Source organism: Triticum urartu, chromosome 2, assembly GCF_003073215.2.
Source record: "Triticum urartu cultivar G1812 chromosome 2, Tu2.1, whole genome shotgun sequence".
NCBI lineage: Eukaryota > Viridiplantae > Streptophyta > Magnoliopsida > Poales > Poaceae > Triticum > Triticum urartu.
The window spans coordinates 257192141-257213320 of record NC_053023.1 but is presented as its reverse complement, the minus strand read 5'-3'; the positions used below and the strand labels follow the sequence as shown (position 1 = coordinate 257213320).

General features: G+C 49.8%; 1 protein-coding gene across 1 annotated transcript; it reads left to right on the top strand.

The window, feature by feature from the left end:
* The first annotated feature begins 3270 nt into the window (after positions 1-3270).
* Positions 3271-20815, top strand: LOC125536107 (proline-rich receptor-like protein kinase PERK10). Its single transcript, XM_048699244.1, has 6 exons — positions 3271-3339; positions 6041-6257; positions 18101-18169; positions 18444-18916; positions 19199-19741; positions 20298-20815. Exons 1-5 carry the CDS (start codon positions 3271-3273, stop codon positions 19406-19408), a joined length of 1038 nt encoding a protein of 345 aa, XP_048555201.1. The 3' UTR covers positions 19409-19741; positions 20298-20815.
* Positions 20816-21180: the final 365 nt, after the last annotated feature.

Here is a 21180-nt window from a genome sequence, read left to right as displayed (position 1 = left end):
AAGTTTGATACTTGATAATTGTTTTGAGACATGGAGATGGTGATATTAAAGTCATGCTAGTTGAGTAGTTGTGAATTTGAGAAATACTTGTGTTGAAGCTTGTGATTCTCGTAGCATGCACGTATGGTGAACCGTTATGTGATGAAGTCGGAGCATGATTTATTTATTGATTGTCTTCCTTATGAGTGGCGGTCGGGGACGAGCGATGGTCTTTTCCTACCAATCTATCCCCCTAGGAGCATGCACGTAATACTTTGCTTCGATAACTTGTAGATTTTTGCAATAAGTATATGAGTTCTTTATGACTAATGTTGAGTCCATGGATTATACGCACTCTCACCCTTCCACCTTTGCTAGCCTCTCTAATACCGCGCACCTTTCGCCGGTATCATACACCAACCATATACCTTCCTCAAAACAGTCACCATACCTACCTATTATGGCATTTCCATAGCCATTCTGAGATATATTGCCATGCAACTTTCCACCGTTCCATTTATGACACACTCCACCATCGTCATATTGCTTAGCATGATCATGTAGTTGACATAGTATTTGTGGCAAAGCCACCGTTCATAATTCTTTCATACTTGTCACTCATGAATCATTGCATATCTCGGTACACCGCTGGAGGCATTCATATAGAGTCATATCTTGTTCTAAGTATTGAGTTGTAAGAAAAATAGAAGTGTGATGATCATCATTATTAGAGCATTGTCCCAAGTGAGGAACGGATGATGGAGACTATGATTCCCCCACAAGTCGGGATGAGACTCCGGACGAAATAAAAAAGAAGAAGAAAAGAGGCCATAAAAAAGAGAAAAGTCCCAAATAAAAAAATAAAATAAATTAGAGAAAAAGAGAGAAGGGACAATGTTACTATCCTTTTACCACACTTGTGCTTCAAAGTAGCACCATGATCTTCATAGTAGAGAGTCTCTCATGTTATCACTTTCATATACTAGTGGGAATTTTTCATTATAGAACTTGGCTTGTATATTCCAATGACGGGCTTCCTCAAAATTGCCCTAGGTCTTCATGAGCAAGCAAGTTGGATGTGTCGTGGTTCTAAGTCTGACAGTAGTGTAGGGGGGTAAGTATGGAGAGGCAAGGTCTTAGCTATGGAGAAATTGTAGGCACGCAAGGTTTACGAGTTCAGGCCCTTCTCGAAGGAAGTAATAGCCCTACGTCTCGGAGCCCAGAGGCGGTCGACTGGATTATGCGTGTATGGATTACAGGGGTGCGAACCCTTCTCCCTGAGGAGGGGGGTGGCTTATATAGAGTTCGCCAGACCCCTCCCGCCCTCAGTTACAAAGGGTTTAAATACATTAATGTTGGGCGTTATTGATAACGCCCCTAATAAAGTGCTATGATGACCACAAAAGCTACTTAATAACTGACCGTTAGCATGCAGAATGCCCTTAGGTCTCCTGACCGTCGAGTGGTTGCTTCTTGGTCGAGTGATTGCTTCTTGGTCGAGTATCTTCGAGTCCGTCGAGTGGAACACCTCCAAGTCGATTGAAAGGTGATTTCTTCTGGAGATGTCCTTGGGTAGGTCAGTTTGGAGAGGTCCATGACCCTACCCTAGGTACATAGCTTCATCATTAGCCCCTGAATGGATCGAGGTTTGAGTGGGAAAGGGTTTGAGCACCTCTCCAACTCATTTTTCATGTCGTGAGCATATCTTGTTTCGGATCAATGAACCAGAGTGATGACAACAACTTTCCTTCCAGACGCCATGATCCATTCTTAGTTTTTGTCGAGTGAGTTCTGATACTTGAAAAGCTCCGAGTGACGGTGCGGAGGAGATCTTCGGTCTGATGAGTTGTTCTGCTGCCCGCGGATTTCGTGGGATCCGAATTTTGGGAAGCGCGCGGGACGGGGAGGCCGCAATAATCGGATGGGATAGTGCGAAGCCGCCTCGATCCCTGCGCCACCTTTTTCGCCACGTATCGTGCGCGTGATTGCCACGGGATTTGACAGGGCCGCCCGGGCCTACCAGTCAGCCACTCGGAAGCAGCCTCATATAAGGCGTTGGGCCGGGGCTCTGTTCCGCACGCCACCATTCTCTCTTCTTTTTCTCCCGATCTCTCCGCCACCCTTGCTTCCGCCTCGCCGCCGGAACTCCGCTCGAGCTCGATCTACCACCATGGGGAAGGACAAGACGGCGGCGCTAGAACGCGCGAAGAAGGCGACCGCGAAGGTGAAGGGCAAGCGGACCAACCGGGGCGGATCCTCGTCGAGGTCCGGCCTGCCGGCGGGCTGGATCCAGGGCGACTGGATCCGCTCGGCAATCACGCAGGACGACCTCGACGACCTGGTGGAGGGGGGATTGATCCCCCACAAGTCGGCTCGGCTCCCGGGGGATGAAACTGAGCCGCAGCCCAGAGAGGGTGAGTGCGTCCTCCTAGCAACCCACGTAGATCGTGGATTCTCGCTGCCTCCCCACCCTTTCTTCCGGGGTTTTTTGAACTTCTTTGGGGCTCAGCTCCACCATTTCACTCCGAACACCATAGTCTATCTGGCCGCTTTCGTGTCCATGTGCGAAAACTTCTTGGGCTGTCGACCGCACTGGGGGCTTTTCAAACACATCTTCACTTGCCGTTCCCAGTCGGTTAAAAAGACCAAGTCGAGTGACGAGAGGACGTGGGTGATCCAGATGTGCAGTGGTCTGGGGATCCAGATGAGGAGCAAGAGTACTTTCCCAGTGATGATCCTTGCTCCTGGTTTAGGGTCCGGGGCTGGCAGTCGACTTGGTTTTACTGCAAGGATCAGCCAACCCCTGGCCAGTCGACTGGGTTTCCTCCTTTCTCCTTGGCCTGGGTGGAGAAGCCTGCTCCCCTGAAGATAGTTCCAGAAGAGAAGGCACAGGTCAAGGAGCTGGTCGAACGGGTCGTCCAGCTCGTCCGCGACGGAGTGACCGGGATGGATCTGCTGGAGGTCTTTCTCGATCGACGCATCCAACCCCTTCAGGCGCGCGATCATCCGATGTGGATGTACTCTAGGCTCGAAGATACCACTCGGATCCACCCGGAGGAGGTCAGCGAGGATATCTTGGAGAACTGGTTGAGGGGAATCACTGGCAACAAAGACAACCCTCGGGGATCCAGGAGGGTGATTCCATTCGACAACTCGCGCCAGCCGGAGCAGGTATATTTCTGTTTTATCAAGTAACTTTCTGATTCACCATGTGATGTCCCGTTTGTGGTCGACTGAATGTCTTTTGATTGTTATCCTTTCAGGCCCTCATTGAAATGTACTCGATGCCCAATGGAGAGCAAGAGCAAGACCCGGAAGGCGAGGCAAGCGGCGGCGACAGTGGCGAATGGACTTCTGATGGTGAAGAGGATGGAGAAAGCGACGACTCAAGCGACGGAGAAGAAGTCGAGTCGCCTCCTCGCAGGGAGAGGCGATCCAAGCTTGCCCAAGAACGACCGAGCGCCCGTGAAAAGGCGACTACTCAAGCTGGTCAATCTTCGAAGCGTCCTCGGATCTCTTCACCAACCCCAACCGAGAAAGCGCCAAAGCACCCCAAAGTTGCAGAGCCGAAAACTCGGAAGGCGCTGCCGAAGATTAAGATTGACATCCCCGTCGCTTCCGCGTGAGTGTCTCCCTTTGTATACACTCGACGCTTCGTGCCGTTTGTTTTTCTTGTTTTAACCGGACGAACTTTGGAACTGTCAGTGCTGCCACTTCTGGGACCTCAGCTTACAGGGACGATGATGAGGTGATGGAGGATGCGGTCACGTCTAAACTAGGTATGATTCCTGCCATACTGTCTTTATTTTGGTCGATTCAACTACAATGTGTACCATTGGGTGATGTGATTTTGTCGATTGAACTTTGAACAGCCCCTAACATTATTGACCTCCCTGATGATGATGATGATGAAGAGCCTGAGAGGCCTTTGATGAGGACAAATAGGTGACCTCCTGCGAGCGAGGTGCCACAATCGACACCGAGGGCGGAGCCAGTCGTTCAGGACGCTGGTGATGCCAATCGGGGTTCTGTTACCTTCGTCGTGCCGTTGTCGAGTGCCTTGCCTTCTTCGTCGACTTCTCAGGCCCCTGTCGACCTGCCTTCAGTTTTTGCGACCCATCATGTCCCAGAGGACGAAGTGAACGCTGCCAGGGAAGCTCTACGCCAGGCGGGCGTCATGATGGAGAAGATGAAGATGGTGCGAGACGCCAGTCAGGCCGCCTACGATGCCAGCTCGGCTCTCCAAAGCAACATTCAGGTTAGTTGGTCGCCGCTTGTTCCGTTAGGATATGATATCTGAAGACTTTTTCCGAAAATCTTTGCGTTAGTACACCCACTGGGTGCGTTGATTGAACTTTGAATTAGTGGGGGCACGCTAAGTGGACCCACTGGGTGTAGTCCCCGAGACTACGGTGGACTGCGGGCAGTCGACTGTAGTCTTTGTATCTTGTCGAGTGTAAACCGAATTGATAGTTTGTCTCTTCCACTCGGTCTGGTCGAGTGGGGTCAGAACCGGTGGGGGCACGTCAAGTGCACCCACTGGGTGTAGTCCCCGAGACCGCGGTCGACTGCTGGCAGTCGACTGTGGTATGAGTTCTTTCTTTCTCTCTTTTTTTTACTCCCTGCACTCGACTCCGGCGGGCCGGTCGAGTGGGATCAGAACCGGTGGGGGCACGCAAAGTGCACCCACTGGGTGTAGTCCCCGAGACTATGGTGGACTACGGGCAGTCGACCGTAGTCTTAGTACTTATTGTCTTTGTTGTTTTCCGCTGTGAAATAATTTCTCCTCTTTGATTTCAGAAATCTTGTGATCTTGGAGCTCGTTTTGCTGACTTGGAGAGACAGCAGATCCAACTGAACCTCGACTTGGAGCTGGCCAAGACAGAGCTGCAAAAAGTCAAGGACGGCGCCACTGGTAAGACGAGTTTGTCGACTGGTCTGTCTTAGGCTTGAATACCCTTCCGCTCTTTCTAGACCAAGCATTGTTTCTTTGCAGAAAAACTGAGAGAGGCTCTGATGAAGAAGGACCAGGATTTGGCTGCTGCTCGAAAGGAAGCTGACGACAGAACCGCTTTGGCTGAACAGAAGCTGGCTTCGGTCGGCCAGTTGGAAGAAGAGAATACCAGGCTGAAGTCTGCTCTGAATGATGCCAACAAGGAGTGCTCGCGCTGGAAGGAGAATCTCATCCTGGGCAAGAAGATGGAAAGCATTGCTCACAGGAGGGACGATCTGGAGAGCTATCTGAGAAGCCTTGCCAAGAAGTTGTTCATCAAGCTTGAAGGTGCACATTTTGTTGCGACTGATTTTTTTTGTGTTGACTCAGTGTACGAAAATTGACTTATCCTTGGATCGTGAATGCAGAGTTTTGCCAGAACTTCGAGGAGGAGACTGGGCGGATCGAACCTGGTTTGGATCCAATCAATTCTCCCGTGAAAGATGAAACTGCCATGAATCTGCTCCGACTGGAATCTCGTATCGACGGTGTCGTGGACTACTTGGCTCGACTAAAGGTCGCCATGTCACGAATCGACCCGGCACTTTGGCCAGAGGCCACGCTCCAAAACGATCTTGAGTCCCTGATGACTCGACTTGATGGAATCCCTGACCGAGTGCGGGAGTGGAAGAACTCTTCTGCTCGGTGTGGCGCTGATGTGGCTCTGTCTTTGGTTCGTGTCCACTGCAAGGAGGTGCGACAAGATAAGCTGGCCGCAATCAAGGTCGCCAACACCCAGAAGCATGACTCTGAACTTTTATGGAGACTTTCATCGCTGCAGCCACTCGGATTGCCGATGGCGTCGACCTGGACGAGTTCGTCAAGCCTGCCAGCCCTCCTCCTGCGGAGTGAACAAACTTTTACGCCCCACCTTAAATTTGCCTCAGAATGCCGAGTGGTTTTTGTAACCGTTAAACTCTTTTGGGCTGAATGCCTAAGCACTCTGATCTGTGGTCCGGACCCTTTAGGATTTATCTGAACTTGGTTTATCATCGAATATCTTTATGAATTCCCCGTCGAGTGGAAATAATTCTTCATTCGAAACAACTTTTTGTATTTGTGGTGAAGCTCCCCAAGGAGGAGGTGGCAATCGACCTTGTTACTGCGGAGCAGGACGGAGTGCATGTTGTATTTGTGGCGAAGCTCCCCAAGGAGGAGGTGGCCGTCGACCTGCACCTTGTTACCACAGAGCAGGATGGAGTGCATGTTGTATTTGTGGCGAAGCTCCCCAAGGAGGAGGTGGCCGTCGACCTGAACCTCGTTACTGCAGAGTGGGATGTGTTTTGTACTTAGGCGAGTGCCTGACTGCGGCTAAGTCCTCAAGTGAGAGAACTTAGGCAAGTACTGGACTGCAGCTAAGCCTCCGAATGGGAGGACTGCTCTCCACTCGGTAGGATTTTTTTTTCAAACTTAGGCGAGTGCCTGACTGCAGCTAAGTCCTCAAGTGAGAGAACTTAAGCGAGTACTGGACTGCAGCTAAGCCCCCGAGCGGGAGGACTGCTCTCCACTCAGCAGGATTTTTACAAACTTAGGCGAGTGCTTTACTACAGCTAAGTCCTCAAGTGAGAGAACTTAGGCGAGTACTGGACTGCAGCTAAGCCCCCGAGTGGGAGGACTACTCTCCACTCGGCAGGATTTTTACAAACTTAGGCGAGTGCCTGACTGCAGCTAAGTCCTCAAGTGAGAGAACTTAGGCGAGTACTGGACTGCAGCTAAGCCCCCGAGTGGGAGGACTACTCTCCACTCGGCAGGATTTTTACAAACTTAGGCGAGTGCCTGACTGCAGCTAAGTCCTCAAGTGAGAGAACTTAGGCGAGTACTGGACTGCAGCTAAGCCCCCAAGTGGGAGGACTGCTCTCCACTCAGCAGGATTTTTACAAACTTAGGCGAGTGCCTGACTGCAGCTAAGTCCTCAAGTGAGAGAACTTAGGCGAGTACTGGACTGCAGCTAAGCCCCCAAGTGGGAGGGTTGCTCTCCACTCGGTAGGATTTTTTCAAACTTAGGCGAGTGCCTGACTGTAGCTAAGTCCTCAAGTGAGAGAACTTAGGCGAGTACTGGACTGCAGCTAAGCCCCCGAGTGGGAGGGTTGCTCTCTACTCGGTAGGATTTTTTCAAACTTAGGCGAGTGCCTGGCTGCAGCTAAGTCCTCAAGTGAAAGAACTTAGGCGAGTACTGGACTGCAGCTAAGCCCCCGAGTGGGAGGGTTGCTCTCCACTCGGTAGGATTTTTCAAACTTAGGCGAGTGCCTGACTGCAGCTAAATCCTCAAGTGAGAGAACTTAGGCGAGTACTGGACTGCAGCTAAGCCCCCGAGTGGAAGGGTTGCTCTCCACTCGGTAGGATTTTTTTATAAGCTTAGGCGAAGCGGATTCGTAGCTAAGCCACCCACTGGGGGATTTCTCACGTAAACAAAAACAATAATAATCACTGGGAAAATTGTAACGCTCTTGTCTTTGAGAAATAAACTACAGGAGTTTTTCTTATTACATCTTATCCGAGTGAGAATTCAAGTATAAAAGGGGCGGAGTAGCTCCGCATTCCAGGCTCGTGGCTCATCAATCTGGCGATCGACATTGTAGAGGTGGTATGCTCCATTGTGGAGGACTCTGGTGACTATGAAGGGGCCTTCCCAAGTAGGAGCGAGTTTGTGTGGTTTCTGCTGATCCACTCGGAGGACTAAGTCTCCTTCTTGGAAGGCTCGACTCTTCACGTTTCTGGCATAGAATCGACGCAAGTCTTACTGATATATGGTCGATCGAATCATAGCCATTTCTATTTCTTCTTCCAGGAGGTCGACTGCGTCCTGCCGGGCTTGTTCTGCTTCATCTTCAGAGTAGAGCTCGACTCGGGGAGCGTTGTGAAGCAGGTCACTCGGCAAGACTGCCTCGGCTCCGTAGACCAGAAAGAATGGGGTTCTTCCGGTCGATCGGTTCGGGGTTGTCCTGAATCCCCAAAGGACTGATGCAAGCTCGTCGACCCATGCACTTGCTGCGTGCTTGAGATCGCGCATCAATCGGGGTTTCAGTCCTTTGAGAATTAGGCCGTTTACCCTTTCTGCTTGCCCATTCGACTGTGGGTGAGCGACCGAAGCATAGTCGACCCGAGTGCCCTGAGAGGCGCAAAAGGCCCTGAATTTGTCAGAATCAAAGTTTGACCCATTGTCAGTGGTGATGCTGTGCGGAACTCCATATCTGAATATGAACTCTCTGATGAAACTGATAGCAGTGCAAGCATCAAGATTCTTGATAGGCTTGGCTTCAATCCATTTGGTGAACTTGTTGACTGCTACCAGCACATGAGTGAAGCCGCTCCTGCCTGTTCTCAGTGGTCCAACCATGTCCAGCCCCCAAACAGCGAAGGGCCAGACGAGTGGAATGGTTTTCAGGGCTGACGCGGGCTTGTGCGACATATTGGAGTAATACTGACATCCTTCACATTTGTCGACTATCTCTTTTGCCATCTCGTTGGCTCTTGGCCAGTAGAATCCTGCTCGGTATGCTTTAGCCACAATGGTCCGAGAGGACGCATGATGCCCACATGTCCCCGAGTGGATATCATCAAGGATCATCTGACCTTCTTCTGGTGTAATACACTTCTGGCTGACCCCAGTCGCGCTTTCCCTATATAACTGTCCCTTTATGACTGTAAAGGCCTTGGATCGACGGACGATCTGTCGAGCCTCTTCTTCGTCCTTTGGGAGTTCTTTCCTTAGGATGTACGCGATGTACGGTATTGTCCAGACGGGAGTGATGACCAAGACTTCCATGATCAGGTCAACCGCAGCTGGAACTTCAACTTCAGTTGGATCCATGGTACTTTTTGGCTGCGGGGCCTCTTCAGTGAAGGGATCCTCCTGAACTGATGGTGTGTGGATGTGTTCCAAAAACACATTGCTAGAAATGGCTTCTCTTTTGGAACCTATTTTTTCCAGATCGTCAGCTGCTTGATTTTTCAGTCAGGGTATGTGATGAAGCTCTAACCCCTCGAATTTCTTCTCCAGCTTCCTCACTGGATTGCAATAACCAGTCATGGCTGGACTTCTGACGTCCCATTCCTTCATCACCTGATTAACCACCAAACCTGAGTCGCCATAGACCATGAGGCGACGGACGCCGAGTGAAATGGCCATGCGCAACCCATATAAAAGTGCTTCGTATTCTGTCTCGTTGTTGGAGGAATCAAAGTGGATTTGAAGAACATATCTGAGTTTATCTCCTCTGGGGGAGACCAACACCACTCCGGCACCAGAACCATTCAGCATCTTGGAACCATCGAAGAACATAGTCCAATGCTCCGAGTGAACCTGAGTCGGCAGTTGCTGTTCAATCCACTCGGCGACGAAATCTGCGATTGCCTAGGACTTGATAGCTTTCTTTGCCTCAAACTTGATATCTAAAGGAAGGAGTTCAATCGCCCATTTTGCCACTCGACCAGTTGCATCCCTGTTATGCAGGAACTCTGATAATGGAGCGTCGCTGACGACTGTAATAGAATAATCAGAGAAGTAGTGAGCAACTTTCTTTGTGGTCATATAAATCCCATATACAAGCTTCTGATAATGAGGATATCTTTGCTTCGATGGGGTCAAGACTTCAGAAATATAATATACTGGGCGCTGAACTTTGAAGGTTTTTCCTTCTTCTTCCCGCTCGACCGTAAGTACCGTACTGACGACTTGTCCTGTGGCTGCAATGTAAAGCAGCAAAGGCTCCTTGCTGATTGGGGCAGCAAGCACCGGCTTGGTGGAGAGCAGAGTTTTGAGCTCTGCAAACGCTGCATCAGCTTCAGGAGTCCACTCGAACTTGTCGGACTTCTTCATCAATCGGTAAAGAGACAATGCCTTTTCACCGAGACGAGATATGAATCGACTTAGGGCGGCCAAGCAACCAGTAAGCTTCTAGACGTCGTGCACTCGCACAGGACTTTTCATTCGGAGTATAGTACCGACCTTTTCTGGATTGGCGTCTATTCCCTGTTCGGAAACGAGAAAACCGAGTAATTTTTTGCCAGGAACTCCGAATGTGCACTTTGATGGATTGAGCTTGATATCATACCTCCTGAGGTTGGCAAAGGTTTCAGCAAGGTCAGTCAGCAGGTCGGAACCCTTCCGTGACTTGACCACAATATCATCCATGTACGCCTCCACATTCCGACTGATTTGAGTGAGCAAACACTTCTGAATCATTCTCATGAATGTGGATCCGGCATTCTTGAGGCCGAACGGCATGGTAACATAACAGAAGCACCCGAATGGACTGATGAAGGCTGTTTTGATCTCGTCAGGTCCATACAGACGGATCTAATGGTACCCGGAATAGGCATCTAAAAAAGACAGTCGCTCACATCCCGCAGTCGAGTCGACTATCTAATCGATGCGGGGGAGAGGAAAATGATCTTTCGGGCAGGCCCGATTGATATGTTTAAAGTCAATGCACATGCAAAGTGACTTGTCCTTCTTGGGGACCATAACAACGTTGGCGAGCCACTCGGAGTGGTAGATTTCTCGGATGAACTCCGCTGCTAAGAGCCGAGCCACCTCCTCGCCAATGGCTTTTCTCTTTTGGACGGCGGACCGTCGGAGATGTTCCTTGACAGGTTTTACTTTTGAGTCGACTCTTAGGCGGTGCTCAGCCAGCTCCCTGGGAACACCCGACATGTCAGAAGGCTTCCATGCGAAACTGTCCCAGTTCTCACGGAGGAACTGGATGAGCGCTTCTTCCTATTTGGAGTCGAGTGTTGTCGAGATATGAGTTGGAGTAGCGCTGGGGTCGGTCGGGTGGATGTGAGCTGTCTTCGTATCGCCAGTCGACTGAAAAGCTGATTCTGTAGCGGGCTTCTTGGTCCGCAATAAATCACTCGGGTCTGCAGTCTTCTGGTATTCCTGCAACTCCACCACTGCCATCTGAGCATCGGCGATCTTCGAACCTTTCTGAAAACATTCTTCCGCTTTCTTCCGATTGCCTGTAATAGTGATCACACCTTTGGGGCCAGGCATCTTCAATTTGAGATACACATAACATGGTCGGGCCATGAAGCGTGCATAAGCTGGCCTGCCCAAAATAGCATGGTAGGCACTTTGGAAGTCTACAACTTCAAATGTCAACTTTTCTTTGCGGTAATTCTTGGAATCACCGAAAACCACATCAAGAGCAATCTGGCTGAGTGATTCAGCCTTCTTCCTAGGAATGACTCCATGGAAACTCATGTTGCTGGCACTGAGTCTGGACATCGGAATGCCCATCCCTTTCAATGTCTCAGCATATAATATGTTCAAACCACTGCCACCATCCATCAGGACTTTGGTCAGTTGAGTGCCTTCAACAACTGGGTCGACCACCAAAGCTTGCCTTCCAGGGGTGGCGATGTGCGTTGGGTGATCGGACCGGTCGAATGTTATGGCAGTCTGAGACCAGTTCAGATAACTGGGTGTCGCCGGAGCGACCATATTCACCTCCCGGTTGATAACTTTCAGTCGACTTTTGCTTTCAATATCAGCAAAAATCATCAGTGGAATTGACCTGAGGGTATCCATCGTCACTATCTTCCTTGTCCTCAACTTTGTCTGACTCCTTTTCCTTATCATTGGGCTGCTTGCCCTAGAACTGTTGGATCAAGAGTCGACACTGTCGAGTGGTATGTTTCGGGTAAATGAAATTACCCTCTTCATCTTTCTTGGTGTGGACGAGACATGGCAAATCCAACACATCATTTCCGTCCTGGTCTTTAACTTTCTTGGGGTTCCAAGGTCCTTTAGGTTTCCCTTTAAACTTTCCTTGGGTTACAGCCAAGGCTTCCCCGGGAGCAACTGGCTCGGCTTTCCGCTTCTGTTTCTGATTAGAATTTCCTCCGGTTTCTTGGGCGACTGACTTGAGCTTGCCACTCCTGAGTCGATCCTCATCTTCACCATTAGCGTACTTGATAGCAATCTCCATCATCCGATTCAGGGGCATATCTCCGGTTCGACCGAATTTCAGATTCAGTTCTCTGTACTTGACGCCTTCTTTGAAGGCACAAACTGCTTGGTGGTTAGGTACATTCTCCACCGTGTGATGTAACGTGATCCACCTCTGGATGTAATCCCTCAAATTTTCATTCGGCTTCTGCACGCAAGACCGCAGTTCCGTCAGCCCTGCCGGTCGCTTGCATGTGCCTTCAAATGTGGTGACAAACACTCACGAGAGATCTTCCCAAGTGTTTGTGCTGCTAGGCGCTAACTGGTTCAGCCACGCTCTGGCCCAGCCCTCCAACATGAGAGGCAGATGCTTCATGGCCACTTCATCATTTGCCGCCGCCAATCTGGATGGCCACTCGGTAGTCCTCAAGCCAAGTATCGGGCTTGGACTCGCCAGTGAACTTACTGACTCCAGTCGCCAACCTGAAGTTGGGAGGAATCACAGCGGCCCTGATGGCTCTACTAAAGCACTCTGGCCCCGAAACATGTACTCTGCTACTGGTAGGTGCATCTCTGTCGTGACCTTCTCGGTGAGCTCTGTTCCTGTCGACCAAACCTTGAACGAGAATGGATCTCGCATCAAAGCCTGGCCCCCTGGGGTCGACTGGAATCCTTCACCCAACACTATGAGGGCGCCTGTCATCCTGCTGGCGAGGCACATACGACCCGCTCCTCGGGGGAGGGGTGGGCACTCGACGTCGATCGTCACGATCGACTCGGTGATCATACTGCTCAGGGTTCCCATACTGATTACGCCGGTCCCCATGCCCCTCACGCCTCGGGGGCGATCTTGGGCTATGAGCCGACTGGACTGTGTCCGCGGCAACGGATCTGCTGTGAATCCTGTTCCGCGATTGAGAAACAGCGGAATTCTGGTCTCCTGCTGCCCGGAGTAACGCTCTGATCTGCAACAAGCCTGTGCCAACCTCCGACTGGGAAGGCTGAATCGACTCTGCTATTCGAGCTGCAGCTGCTAAATTCTGAATCGGAGTTCGATATACCTGCGGGGGCGGGAAGAGCTGACGTCGACTGGATTCGGGAACCCGTTGTCGTGCACGCTCGTCGAGTGCTTGCTGGAGGTTCTCCAGTCAAGTGCGCTCGGCCAAGTTTGCCAGGCGCGCGTCTTCCAAGGCGCGAGCCTCGGGGGTTTCTCCAACGATAGGAGTGTGCAGTGTATCCATGTTCCGGCGGCGAAGTTCTTCTCTCTGCAGTGACGTGAGAGGTTCGGGAAGATACTCCTCATGGGGACGCGACGGGTCGCCTCCACCCGCGCCTCCGCCTGCGCCTCCGTCGGTGCGAGAAAAACCGGGGGGACTGGGCGGTCCATCGACCATCAGAACCTCCGCCGCTGGATCGCTGCTGTCGCACTCGGATGCGGTCTCTGCGGAGCCAGTCGACAGGTCGAACGGGCCGTAGAGGGATTCGTCGGGCTCGATCGCCACGACTTGAGGGGTGGCCGACTGGCGTGCCACCGCGTGTCTCACCCACTGCTGAAGTCTCGACCGACCAGAGCGCTTGCGCCGGCGGGAAACAGGGAGGGAGGTCAACACAGGAGTCGACCGGTAGGGGGTCGACGGTTGCCGCAGGAGAACGCCGCGGACGCACGCGCTAAAGTGCGTTGCCCTGCGGACAGGGAGTGCGTCCACGTCGAGCGGAGCCTCCTGAAGCCAAGAGAAGTCGTCGGCGATGAACGTGAGCACGCCGAGACGGATCTCGCGGCCCTCCACCAAAACTCTGCCGAAAACCATGATGATTCGGGTCGGAAAAGATCGCAACTCCTCCAACAAAATGCTAAAACACCTGCCGCAAGGTGGGCGCCAACTGTCGTGGTTCTAAGTCTGACAGTAGTGTAGGGGGGTAAGTATGGAGAGGCAAGGTCTTAGCTATGGAGAAATTGTAGGCACGCAAGGTTTACGAGTTCAGGCCCTTCTCGAAGGAAGTAATAGCCCTACGTCTCGGAGCCCAGAGGCGGTCGACTGGATTATGCGTGTATGGATTACAGGGGTGCGAACCCTTCTCCCTGAGGAGGGGGGTGGCTTATATAGAGTTCGCCAGACCCCTCCCGCCCTTAGTTACAAAGGGTTTAAATACATTAATGTCAGGCGTTACTGATAATGCCCCTAATAAAGTGCTATGATGACCATAAAAGCTACTTAATAACCGACCGTTAGCATGCAGAATGCCCTTAGGTCTCTTGACCGTCGAGTGGTTGCTTCTTGGTCGAGTGATTGCTTCTTGGTCGAGTATCTTCGAGTCCGTCGAGTGGAACACCTCCAATTCGATTGAAAGGTGATTTCTTCTGGAGATGTCCTTGGGTAGGTCAGTTTGGACAGGTCCATGACCCTACCCTAGGTACATAGCTTCATCAGGATGCACACCCACTTAGTTTCTTTTTGAGCTTTCATATACTTATAGCTCTAATGCATTCGTTGCATGGCAATCCCTACTCACTCACATTGATATCTATTGATGGGCATCTCCATAGCCTGTTGATACGCCTAGTTGATGTGAGACTATCTTCCCCTTTTTGTCTTCTCCACAACCACCACTCTATTCCACCTATAGTGCTATATCCATGGCTCACGCTCATGTATTACGTGAAGATTGAAAAAGTTTTGAGAATGTCAAAAGTATGAAACAATTGCTTGGCTTGTCATCGGGGTTGTGCATGATTTAAATATTTTGTGTGGTGAAGATAGAGCATAGCCAGACTATATGATTTTGTAGGGATAACTTTCTTTAGCCATGTTATTTTGAGAAGACATAATTGCTTTGTTAGTATGCTTGAAGTATTATTATTTTCTATGTCAATATGAACTTTTGTCTTGAATCTTTCAGATCTGAATATTCATACCACAATTAAGAAGAATTACATTAGAATTATGCCAAGTAGCACTCCGCATCAAAAATTCTTTTTTATCATTTACCTACTCGGGGACGAGCAGGAATTAAGCTTGGGGATGCTTGATACGTCTCCAACGTATCTATAATTTTTGATTGCTCCATGCTATATTCTACTGTTTTAGACATTATCGGGCTTTATTATTCACTTTTATATTATTTTTGGGACTAACCTATTAACCGGAGGCCCAGCCCAGAATTGCTGTTTTTTGCCTGTTTTAGGGTTTCGAAGAAAAGAAATATCAAACGGAGTCCAAACGGAATGAAACCTTCGGGAACGTGATTTTCTCACCGAATACAACTCAGGAGACTTGGACCCTACGTCAAGCCAGCTAATAGGAGGCCACGAGGTAGGGGGGCGCGCCTGCCCCCCCCCCCCAGGTGCGCCCTCCACCCTCGTGGGCCCCCTGTTGCTCCACCGACGTACTTCTTCCTCCTATATATACCCACGTACCCCCAAACGATCAGATACGGAGCGAAAACCCTAATTCCACCGCCGTAACTTTCTGTATCCACGAGATCCCATCTTGGGGCCTGTTTCGGAGCTCCATTGGAGGGGGCACCGATCACGGAGGGCTTCTACATCAACACCATAGCCTCTCTGATGAAGTGTGAGTAGTTTACTTCAGACCTACGGGTCCATAGTTAGTAGCTAGATGGCTTCTTCTCTCTTTTTGGATCTCAATACAATGTTCTCCCCCTCTCTTGTGGAGATCTATTCGATGTAATCTTCTTTTTGCGGTGTGTTTGTTGAGACCGATGAATTGTGGGTTTATGATCAAGTCTATCTATGAATAATATTTGAATCTTCTCTGAATTCTTTTATGTATGATTCGTTATCTTTGCAAGTCTCTTTGAATTATCAGTTTGGTTTGGCCTACTAGATTGATCTTTCTTGCAATGGGAGAAGTGCTTAGCTTTGGGTTCAATCTTGCGGTGTCCTTTCCCGGTGACAGTAAGGGCAGCAAGGCACGTATTGTATTGTTGCCATCGAGGATAACAAGATGGGGTTTTCTTCATATTGCATGAGTCTCATCCCTCTACATCATGTCATCTTGCTTAAGGCGTTACTCTGTTTTTACTTAATACTCTAGATGCATGCTGGATAGCGGTCGATGAGTGGAGTAATAGTAGTAGATGCAGGCAGGAGTCGGTCTACTTGTCTCGGTCGTGATGCCTATATACATGATCATACCAATATATTCTCATAACTATGCTCAATTCTGTCAATTGCTCAATAGTAATTTGTTCACCCACCGTAGAATACTTATGCTCTCGAGAGAAAAGCCACTAGTGAAACCTATGGCCCCCAGGTTTATCTTTATCATATCAATCTCCTACTACTTAGTTATTTACTTTGCTATTTTACTTTGCCATTATTTTACTTTGCATCTTTATCATGAAAATACCAAAAATATTATCTTATCATATCTATCAGATCTCACTCTCGCAAGTGGCCCTATAGGGATTGACAACCCCTATTATCGTTGGTTGCGAGGATTTATTTGTTTTGTGCAGGTACGAGGGACTTGCGTATAGCCTCCTACTGGAATGATACCTTGGTTCTCAAAAACTGAGGGAAATACTTATGCTACTTTGCTGCATCATCCCTTCCTCTTCGGGGAAAACCAACGCAGTGCTAAAAGAGGTAGCACGCAACACCTAGCCTTGCAAGAAACCGTCGACCTGCACATCCACGTCTACGAGGAAATCGTCTACATAGGCCACTACAAGGCCAGCGAGGACAAAAAGACGTTGGCCTTCTTCCAGCGGCTAGAATCTTTGGACGCCCTTGTTCAGAAGCACGTCGACCTGGCCACGAAAGCCGCTGCTACTTAGCCGCCGTTCGGTGGGCCGGCACCTTGAGTCGAGGAGGTGGATGTCGTCGACGGATGCGTCTTTCTTCTCGCCTCCTGTAACCAGCACTGTATCGCCTCATGGCCTTAATGTTTTATTTGTGTATGGTATTTTTATTCCAGTCGTAACATTTTCACTGTGAGGTGGGGCCGCAGTTGAGCAGACCGACCATCGGCAAATCCCCACCCCGCCCACCGCGCGTCGGCTAAGTTAGAATTTAGAAGAGAGAAATGAGGGAGAAGAGCTAGCTGTAGCACGGACGCTGTTGTCAGATGGGAGTCGTGTTGATAGAATAGGAGTACTGAGTACATGTACCTCTTTTTTTAGGGAAAAACTAGTCGTACGTCTAGTAGCACTAGGGGTGCGTGCGACCTATACCTGCCATCACTTTAGGTCTCCTTTTCAAACCGCAGCTACGCTTCATAGTAGTACATATTTGTTCATGCATTTATCCTCCTATATGTACTCCAAGGCTATTTCCACGTGCTCCCTTTTGCTGACACATGGGACACAAATCATCTGGGTCATAGTGCATGCATGACTCGAAGCATATGCAACCATGCCGGCATACTTTACATTTCATACCTCATGAATTACTACAAGCAAACCGGATTATTTTCATAGAAACCGGAGCATGCTCATTAAATTTTGGACATAACACATTTATAAAAAAACAACCAGACCTAAACCAGTCTAAGGTCCTCTTTGATTCACAGCATACTGAAAACATAGGAATGGGGAAAGTATGATGGCGATGAACCGAGACCAGGAGGAAGAGGGGTAGTACTATACATGCTACAGACTGGAATGTAGCATGTTGTTTTTTATGTCCATATCACCACATTATTTTCTATGGACTATTGCCTGCTGGTTCACTGGTCTGCCGTGGTTCGCACTCGTCTAACGTGAGTAGTAGTACTAGTATATACACTATATATACCCCATGATTCTTTGCTCCTTATTACGTACTTCGCCGACATGTGGGAGTGCCAGCATCCGGGTCGACATGTCATGCACCAGATTAGAGTGGGGAACGGAAGGGGGCATCACCCCGGGCGTAGCGCAGTAATTCATGACTATAGTGAGTAGTCATATCAGAAGACCCCGTCTTTTCCAGAAGTAACGCGTCGTCAAATCGCACAGCCCTACCTTTCCAGCAGTAAGTTCACTCCGCTACTCCCTCACCCCTCCTCGGCTCTCTGTCAAACCGCCTACGCGAAAACTACCGCGCGTACAACCCAGGAAAAGCCCCGCCCTCAACTTTTAACTACTCATAGTACTGTATAATTTTATATCGATGAATTGCACCATGGAGTAGAAAACCAAAAGAAAAAATGTGGTACTACATGTAAACAAATACGATTCAAGCTCGAGCTAGCGATTCGGAATGTAAACTGTGCATGTGTTTATACATATAGGTTACTTCAAAGTACTGAGTCCATTGATGCAATGTGGTCAAAATGTACCGTCGATATCTCAAAGCCAAAGTAGTTTGAGCTTGTTTGTTCTATATAAATACTAGTACTATATGTTTATTCACCCGTGGGGTTGTTTAATGAATGGAGAGCCAGGGAGTAGTAGTAAGTAGGAGTCATACAGTTAGTCATGTTAAATATAGAATTTCTTTTCTTTAATGCTACATACACAAATTAAAACACTTATTACAGAGAGAAAAAGATAATCACTACATATATAGGATGGGTTTATTATAATAACACCCCTTAAGACCTTATTCTAATAACACCGAACTTATTCTGCTAGGAAAACGACTGCCCGCCCTTAACCGAACTCCATCTACCAGAAAAAAGTCCCCACCTGGCCGCCTTCTTCCTCGGTTCCTCTCACTCCCCACGACCTTCTGCCGCCCCACCCCCACCACCACCACCTTCCTCCCGCCCCACCCCCGACCTCCACTGCCTTCTGCCGCCGGGGCCGCCAAGCGCCGTGCCGCCGTCCGACCCAGCCACCTCCAACACCTGGCGCAACCAGCGCCGCCGCTCAACCACCAGCATCCGCGCGTGCCGCCGTCCACACCAACCTGCGCGCCGCCGCCGCTCTGTTCATCACCACCCAAGGCGACCTGGCTACCTCCAACCGTCGCCGCCCTGCCGAATCCGGTGAGATCCGGCCGCTCGGGTGACCCGGCTACCTCCAACCGCCGCTGCCCTGCCGGATCCGGCGAGATCTGGCCGCCCCGCCATGGCTCGCCCCCTACCCCGACGACCTCCTACTACGTAAGTGCGCCATGGCTCGGCCACGACCTCCCTGCTACGCCGCTGTGGTCGGCCCCGACCCCCATGGATCGGCTGCCCCCGCACCTTTCTCCTACTGATAGGCGGCGGACACCCCTCCCTCCCCTCCCCAGCCTCCCTGCTGCTGGATCCAGTGCGTGCTGTTGTGCGCTCCTCCATCTAGTGCAGTGCCCGCGCTGCTGGCGTGCAGTGCTGACGGATCTGGCATGCAGTGCAGTGCGCCCCCAACACTTGGTCACGCGTTCTGCTGTTCGTTTCTCGCAGGCGTGCAGCTCGTCCCCCGCGCGGCGTGCAGCTCTACTCTGCCTCGATGGAACTGCGCCTCCACCTAGTGTTTGTTCAGTTTTGTTTCCACATCATGGCCACAAGTGCAGGTTCTCTCGGTTGCAGCTCGGTTGGGTCGTCGCTGAAGTATGGAGGCACTTGAGAAGTTTAGAACCATTAGCAACCATAGAATCTTCAGTTTTGCAGTAAAGTCTGTAGTGTAGTGCAGTTAACTACTGGGGAACAACACCGGCAAGGCGTGCAAAAAAATAGGACGACATGCAGCGACGTAGCCGTGCAGCTCGCTGGTCATGGTGCGCGATTCTGGCTGTGCCGACAAGCAGTACATGGCCACGCCTGCGTCCTAGTGGTGTAGTCCAGTGTCCGCGGAACATGCAGCTCGCTAGCTCATTGCACGCGGTTCCGGCGGCGCGGGAAAGCAGTACAAGGCCGCGCGCGTGTCTGAGTGGTGCAGCTCGGTGCTCTTGTCCGTGCAGTTTGCTGTTGTATTCGACAACAATGGCAACAAAAGCTTGGTCCCCGGTGAGCTCCTTGGACATCTCCCTGTTTTGTTTCTTGCCTGAGTTATCATCTTCAGTTTTTTCAGATTTGATGCTCACATACTCTGTTAACGCCATCCATCATTTTTATGCCTATGTTTTCTGCGGCTAGACTAGGAACATATGGAACCGATTGCGTCTGGCTGATAGAAAAGAGGTAAAAATACAAGGAGTTCTTCAGACTGGGTAGTGTTGTCACCTCAGAAGGGGATGGGAGTTCAGACTAAACATGAACACGATAGGTAGTTGCTCAGTTTCGGATATTGGATTCAGTTACAGCCACATCAACGATTCAAATAAATTCTCACAAAAGATGTGGAACCCAAGCCTGTATAAAGGTTACGTGCATGCATTGCTAGGCTGCTAGCCCCTTGGACTTGTGAAGCATGGGCCAACTTGTTCGTGGCTAAACTACACTCTTTTGTTTTGTTTAGACTAAGCACACTCTTCTTAGATAATCTGTATTATCAGCCCCACGTCAAGCGCACACACTCTTTTGTTTTCTTTTACTGATATTTTGTTTGTGCAATTCTTGGAAGGGAAGGCATCAAACAGGGGCGTTCGACGGCGACCTGCTCCCGGCCGACTGCAAGGACAATGGCCGTGTGGCCTCGCGGGTGCAGTTCGCTCCACTTCTCGATGGGGTTCGCTAGCCCCGGTGCTGCAGTGCGCCTCGAGGTTTTCTTCTCCTTGGGTGCGTGAAGGTTTGTCCGTCGTGCGGGCGTGAACATGCAGTTCACCGGGGACCTACAGAAGAAAGAAAATCATTTTATTTATTTTCACTTTTTTCTTGAATGTGCGAGAAAAAAATGTAAAGGTATGTAAAATTGATACAGTCCGTTGGTGCACTCCTTGCGGCTCACGTGGCTCGTGTTTGAAGTTTTTTGTTGTATTTTATTTTTTGACCTGTTTTCTAAAAAGAGTTTGTTGAAAGCATGATGCAGTTTTCACTGTTAAAAAACCTTGGTGGTTTTCTTTGTAAAAAATGGACCGTGTAGTCTAGATGACTTGAAAAAAGTCAGAAAATGATGAAAAAATGCGTGCAGATAGTTTTTTATTTGAGGCGTGGTTCACATCTTCGGATGCAAACTGCACTCATTCTTGTGCGGCGTCGTGTGTTGAAAAAAAAGTGAATTGTGTCGACACTTGCAGTACACTTCGTCCTCCGTGCGGTTCACTGCATTCGGCCAAGCAGTTGAGAAGAAACTATAACAAAAATATGCATCGGCACTTGCCGTGCACTTCGTCCTCGCGTGCCGTTCACTACACTCGGTTTGGCAGCTGAGATAAAATTATAAAAAGAAAAAATATTAGCAAAAAGTAATAAGAATGCAGTTTCATCTACTCATGTTGTAGTGCGGATTTTAGTCCGAAGCAGTGCGGTTTTCTATTTAGATGTCGTGAAAAACAGAGTGTCCGCAT